This window comes from Lipotes vexillifer, unplaced genomic scaffold (genome assembly GCF_000442215.2).
Source record: "Lipotes vexillifer unplaced genomic scaffold, Lipotes_vexillifer_v1.1 scaffold238, whole genome shotgun sequence".
NCBI lineage: Eukaryota > Metazoa > Chordata > Mammalia > Artiodactyla > Lipotidae > Lipotes > Lipotes vexillifer.
In genome coordinates, this window is record NW_006785665.1 from 2,990,536 (window position 1) to 2,997,453 (window position 6,918).

Below are 6,918 nucleotides of genomic sequence, written 5' to 3' on the forward strand. Positions count from 1 at the left end.
CCCGCAGACTGAGGAGCGTCAAGATGGAGCAGAGGAAGCTGAGTGACCAAGCCAACACCCTGGTGGACCTTTCCAAGGTGAGTGGCAAAATCCGAAGACCCCGTAAAGGGTTCTCAGATGCTGGCATTTCAATTTCTCAGGTGTGGCTGTGAAGGCCTGGCCTTGGCCAAACTGGACAGTGCAGGACCAGGAAAGCAAAGACTGCTTCCTCCTTTGTTAAAAAATCATCTGGGTTCGAGTTCTTGACACTTGTAATCTACTAGTGCGTGTTGTTGACTTTTAAAACCTGGCATGTGTTTCTTAAATTCAGTCACTCAGGTCAGTCTTTGCTGGGATTTAATTAGCTGACCTACTACATCTTTTCGGTGTGTTGCTTGATTAGCTGTACACTGAGTTTGCACAGGGTGAAGCACACTGACGAGACCAAATGGTGATAATGGCGATGCTACTGCCTGGGTCACACTTAGGAGGATCCTTCCGGTTTGCCGTTATAATTGCAAACTCATTTTCTTGCATCCTGCAGTCCTTACAACTCAGCTTTTCTGGCCCCAAATTGGTGGTGGTGAGGGGTGCATTTCTTTATTTCTCATGAAGATGCCAAAAACGAGAGCCCTCCTTTGAGAGCCCTACTGTCATTCTGCGTTTCTGGCCCTGAACTGCTGTAAATACTGTAAAGGAACTCTCTCCTTTTGCAAATCTCTGGAGCGAAGGAATCGGAGGCTGCACCGTTGGCAGAGCTGAGTGTAGGCGCCAATGAAGGAAGGGCCTCCCCTCCTCAGCCCCTCCTCCTCATTGCCTCTTTTTTTTTTTTTTTTTAATTTGTTTTTTTATTTTTGGCTGCATTGGGTCTTCGTTGCTGAGTGCAGGCTTTCTCTAGTTGCAGCGAGCGGGGGCTACTCTTCGTTGCGGTGCGTGGGCTTCTCATTGCAGTGGCTTCTCTTGTTGCGGAGCACGGGCTCTAGGTGCGTGGGCTCAGTAGTTGTGGCTCGCGGGCTGTAGAGCGCAGGCTCAGTAGTTGTGGCGCACGGGCTTACTTCCGCGGCATGTGGGATCTTCCCGGATCAGGGCTCGAACCCGTGTCCCCTGCACTGGCAGGCAGATTCTTAACCAGTGCGCCACCAGGGAAGCCCCCTCATTGCCTCTTGATAGAAATTGTACATCAAATGTATAGCCCAGGGCCAGGCTGGCAGAACATTCCAGCAGATGTTGATTGTCATCATGGAACACATTCCCTGGGTAAGCAAGAGAAATTCCCTCAGGCCAATTAAGCCCCCTTTGAAGAGATGGTGCAATCAGAGAAATTGCCAGTTCTTGGGCCACGTGCAGGCACCTTGTTCAATGAAGGGATCAGGCCAAAGAAAGGGCCTCCTAAGCTTGGGAGGACTTCAGTCAGGGAATGTGTGGCTGGCACAGGTGGGGAGAAGCCCACAGGCTGTGTGCTTTGGATGGGGTGCTGTGGTGGAGTGCAGGGCTCCTGAGAGCCAGGAGGAGGCAAGGATGTGAATAGAATGCCCAAGTGCAGAAGGGAGCCCCCCATGGTCTTGGGTGCACTGCTTAAAACTCTTGGGTTCCAGTATCAGAAACCCATTGGAAGTAGGTTTTAAAATGTAGGTGTTTATTATAAGGATACAAGGAAGTCTCATTCCAGGCAGAACCTCAAGGCAGGCATGTGGTCAGACTTCAGGAAGGAGCTACCTAGAAGTGCCCCTCACCCTGGAAAGTATTTGCTCACCCTCTCTTCTCTCTCCTGTTCAAGTGCCTGCTTCAATTCTCTCTGTCTCCCTCTCCCACATCTCCTGACAACTTTCTATGCCCCCTGTCTCCATGGCAGACCATGGCAGGCCCCTATCCAGAGAGTACATGTTCTAGTTCTAGCCACAGGCAAAGACCGATTGGCTGTCCTCCTATGGGTCTTAATTCTAAATTCTCAGAAGGGATGAGATGACTGGCCAGTTTGGGTCACGTGTCCACCCTTGGGCCAATCAGCTGAGGCCAGCAGGGGGATCGGGTAGGGCAAACATGTCTGGGGACCCACACTGGGAGGTGCAGGAATGGCTCAGCAAGCCCCAAGATATTTCTTTTACAGGTAGCCATGTTTCTGCCTCCCCTCTCACCTGGCAGGACAGGCTGTGGCTGGTGTTCTCCTGGGAATAGCGGGCACACTGGACTTCCAAGCCTGCGTTTCTTCAGTGCCAGCCACCGCCTCTCACAGAGACAGGGCCCCGTGCAGAGCAGACTGGGTGAAGCAAAAAACTCAGTGAACTGGAAAGAGGCTCATGTGAATTGGGTGGGGGAACGAAACCATCAGTAACCTGGGAGCAAGTTACCTGGAAAGAAAGGGTGTGGAGGAGAGGGTGAAGGGAAAGCGTCTGCAGGGCTACTGGGAGTGGTGTGGGACCTGCAGGGAGGGTGAACTCTGACATCCATCCAGTCTTTATCTTTCCTCCCAGGAGACTCAGCCAAGGTCCTGGTAGCAGCCTAGCATCTTTCACACTGGTCCACGTTCCCCCTGGTGTCCTGTCACCAAGCAACAGAACACGGGAGACAATAATAACACTGTGTTCTCTCCCTTTTCTTTCTGTGCTTCGTCCTCCCAGCTCACCACCTTCCACCCCTGTCCTTTGGTCCTTTCTAGATTAAGAAAAAGGCATGTGGCTTCCACATAACACTTGTTGGATTGAAGAGCTCGCTCGTAGGGTGGCAGAGATGGGGTGGGGGAACGCTGGGATGCTTTATATGCTAGCTTCAGTGTCTTCCATTGAAGTGTAAAAATCATTCCCCACATCTGAGGCTCAACTGATCAAATAAGATGGTATCTGTGAAAATGCTTTGGGAACTATAACGGTTTTGCATGTGGTAGTTCTGATTAGGAATATAGATGAGGAAACCAAGGTCCAAAGAGACCATCCCAAGGTCGGGCTGTTGGAGAGCTGCAGCGCTGGGGCTGAGACCCAGGGGCCCGGATTCAGTCCAGAGCTCGTTAGGGTGCCCCTGCGGTCAAATAGATTTGTGGTGTTGTACATTCTGGGAAGAACCTGCACCCTGAAGAGGTTCTGTGAATGTTGATTAATGAAGGAAGCACTCTTGCTTCTAAAGTCATGCTCTCCTCTGAGGCGGCCACAGAAGAGTCCTGCCCTTTGCAAAGGCAGAGCTGCCTCACTCCACCTCTGTGACGGCTCCCTTTGGGGCTGCAGCCAATTTCCTGGTGGGAAGGTATCACTACATTTTCAATCCCCCCTCTCCCATCTCCTTTCTGGCTTCTCATATTTTGCCACCTTCCTTTACTGTTTTTTTTCGTTCACCTCATTCCCTACTACCTTGGCCCCCGCGGGCACCAATGGTTTCTGCATCTTCCTGGAGTAACTTGAAATTTCAGGTAAAATAGGATCAGGGTGTCACTGGCAGATGACCAGAAGCCCCTAGAGCCACAGTGCCTGCAGGTGGGGTTTGGGAAGGTACAAAGCAACCGCCAACCTGGCCCACAGGAACACCCGAGAGCATGAAGCCTCCCAAGAGCCTTGCTCCCAAGTCTGATGTCACTTGTTAGATTGCAGGGAGAAATGTGACTGTCACATAGATAAGGGCTCTATAGACCAACCCGGGGAGCCAAATTATAACCAGAAAGTTGTCTGGTAAGAGGATAGTCAGAACCATGGTGGTACGGTTGGAACAAAAGTGGTTTCATTTCAATTAAATGAATTGAATTTGAGAGATAGGTAGACGTAGGGTGGGCAGGACTTTGTACTGGTGAGATATGGGGCCTGAGGGAGAGGATGACACCCAGGTTTCAGGTGGGGACAGCCTGAATGAATGGCCTCTCATGGAGCCAGGGAACACCAGCAAAGAGCAGATGTAGGACCGAAAATGGTGCACTTGGCACAAGCTGCCTTCGTTTAGTACTGCTCTGACCTGGTTTTATAACTTAACTCTCAGAAGACAAGTTTATTTTATTACACTAAAGTTTGATTTTATTGGCAGTTCCCTGGAGGCACCCCATTTTTGCTCCCCTGCTCTCACGACCTTGTTCAATGTTCATTCACAAAAGCTTACGGAACACCTGCTCTCCAGAGGCAGGCCCTGGGCTGGGCCCCCTCGGGAGTCTTCTCTCCTTTCCTTCAGCCACTCAGGTCTCGGTGGGAAACGCTGAGAAACTTTCTAGGTATATGGAAATAATTTGTGGCGCAAAAGGTCTTTTCCCATCAGTTAAACTCCTACATTGGCCAAAGGATGGAAGGGACGGTGATTCTCCCCTGTGCCAGCACTTTATTCATTCATCAGTTCTACCAACATCTTTTAGTGCCGACCACGTGTGACAGACGCCCTTGCTAGGCATGTTGATGTACACTTGTCCATCAAAAAATGTTAGTTGAGCATCCCCTATGTGCCAGATGCTGTTTTAAGCCCTTGGGACACATCCGTGAACACAACAGGCGAAGGGCCCCGCCCTGGAGGAGCTTTCCTTCTAGTGGAAGAAAACAGACAATAATAAGCAGAAGAAACAGCAAATTAGCTAGTGTATTAGAAGGTGGCATGAAGAAAAGAAGAGTTGAGCAGGGTTAGCGGGATCAGGGGTAGTGGGTGGGAAGAAGCTGCCATATTAACAAGGGCATATGGGAGGAGATGATTTTTAAGGGGAGGCTGAGAGGAGGTGAGGCTGTCGGCCATGGGATGTGTGGGGAGTGAGCAGTGGTGACAGGGTGGGTCCCTGGGACACTGGGAGATGGCACCGAGAGCAGGAGGTTTACTGGGGACACCATCAGGACAGCACCTGTTGGGGAGCGAGGGAAGCAGGATGGGGCAGAGGGAGAGTCTGAACTGTGATATGATTGACAAAGGCCTCTACCAACCCACGGGAGTTCCGGAGGTGGACTGGCCCTTCAGGGGTGTCCCAAATTGAGGCAATGTCCCTCCTCATTGACCAGGCAGGAGAGGGGCTGTAACCTCAGCGAGGCAGCTCCCTTTCACTACAGCCCAGTCCTGAGTGAGTTACGTTGTACGTTGGACATTCTGGCTGCTGTGTTGAAAGTTGGGGCCGGGGGGAGCAACAGCTTTATAACTATGTGTTGTTATTATTAACTCGTATTTCAGAAGGCAACCAAGCAGAGAGGTTAAGGGGCATGAGGGAAGGCACATTATTAGTGAGTGGCAGATGTGTGCTTGAACCCTGGCCTACCAATGCTAAGTCTATTGCATTGTCCGCTCCCCACCACAGAGCCGTCTCTTTCATCAGTAGGTGCCATTGCCCTATGAGCTGAGAGGTTGGACGAAGTAAGAACATGAGGACACTTCAGGGACGTGTTCTATTTAAGAAGAAAGTGCTGCCTTTCCAGTCTATGTATTTTCTAATCTATTTTTATAAGTAATATACATTATTTTTGTAATGAAACAACAACAAAAACACACACACACACAAACCCACTGTGCCATTTGAGCCTCCAAGTCTTCAAGAAAGTAAACTGTTTCTCTGTCCTTGGCCAGATCCGACACGGCCGGTGTGGAAGTTGATCCCTGGAGGAGTTGTATTTCAAGTGCAATCTGGAGGAGTATTTCATTTTTCCCATTGCAGATTCCTCTGCAATGACCTGTCGTCTCCCTGTCTCTCCAAACAGATGCAGAACGTCATGTATGACTTAATCACAGAACTCAATGATCGGAGCGAAGATCTGGAGAAACAAATCGGCAGTCTGGAGTCTAAGCTGGAGCACCTCACTGCCAGCGTCAATTCCCTGCCCCTGCTCATCGCGGACACCCTGCGCCAGCAGCAGCGGCAGTTCCTGTCTGCCCTCACGGAGGCCCGGGGCGTCAGCGTGGCAGTGGGCACCACCCACACCCCACTCTCCGACAGCCCAATCGGGGTCAGCTCCACCTCCTTCCCAACCCCGTACACGAGTTCAAGCAGTTGCTAAATAAAACTCCCCACTTCAGAAGCATTACCCATAGGTCTTAAGATGCAAATCAACTCTCTCCTGGTCGCTTTGCCATCAAGGAACATGCAGACCAGGGAACGTAAAGAAGAGAGACCGAGCTAATTAACTAACTCATGTTCATTCAGCGTGCTTGGTTTGATATGCCTTGAAACCAGAAATCTGATCTCTGTTTAGGTGCCTCTACTCGGGAGCAGCAAGAGGAGATGACAGGAAGCGACGCCTCTGGTAGGGCCCTTGCGGCACAGTTGGTGGAGAACAGACACCCACGTTCAATCTCAGGTCTTCACGTGGTGGGGGGTGGGAGCTCAGATGCACTGAAGTAGCCGGCAGTGAAGCCAGCCCGGAGGAGGGTCCCGCGGGGGGAGGGCATGGTGTCAGGCTTGGGGGATGGGTTCCTCACCCCGGGGTCCTCCAGCCCACCTGTCTGCGTTCCTTCTGTCTAAGGAAGCCCCTGGATGACAAAGTAAGGGAGAGCTGCCCACAGCTTTTGCCAAGACAGGCATGCTTTCCTGCCATCCCTCGCACAGTCATAAAACAAAATTTAGACTGAAAGAAAAATAGACAAAAAGCCAGACTTTCCATCCAATATTAATACCCATATAAACCTGTGTATTTGCAAGCGTGTGCATGTACACACACACACATACACATCCCACAGTCAACCCAGGTCTTTTCTGGTTTGCACTTGACCCAAATAAAGAGGGACCTGGTACCTTACCCTGCACGCAGTAGGCACTCTCTAAATGCACGTTGAGTTGGTCTGAATCCGGATGTGGGTGCTGTCAGTTCAGGTAGTTTGCCAGTGTCGGCCACGTCCTGAGCTTCACTGAAGATGCAGGTTGCTTCAAACACAAAACAGGGTGCTTTGCCCTGGGTATGCACCATGCTTGCTCTGAGATGAATGACAAGACAAAATTGGCATTCTGGAGAGATAAGCAGCCTTCTAAAAATAACAGCTTCTGCAGAGTTTTCATCTTATATCCAAACAAGC

At 50.7% G+C, this 6,918-nt stretch overlaps 1 protein-coding gene across 2 annotated transcripts in view; it reads left to right on the top strand.

Moving 5' to 3' along the window:
* The window catches only part of KCNN3 (potassium calcium-activated channel subfamily N member 3), a 174,535-nt gene extending 168,629 nt beyond the window's left edge, over positions 1 to 5,906 (top strand). For both annotated transcript variants that reach the window (XM_007457987.1, XM_007457988.1), the window contains 2 exons: positions 8 to 77; positions 5,610 to 5,906. In XM_007457987.1, coding sequence (XP_007458049.1) covers positions 8 to 77; positions 5,610 to 5,906 — 367 coding nt within the window. The remainder of the gene's footprint in view (positions 1 to 7; positions 78 to 5,609) is intronic.
* Positions 5,907 to 6,918: the final 1,012 nt, after the last annotated feature.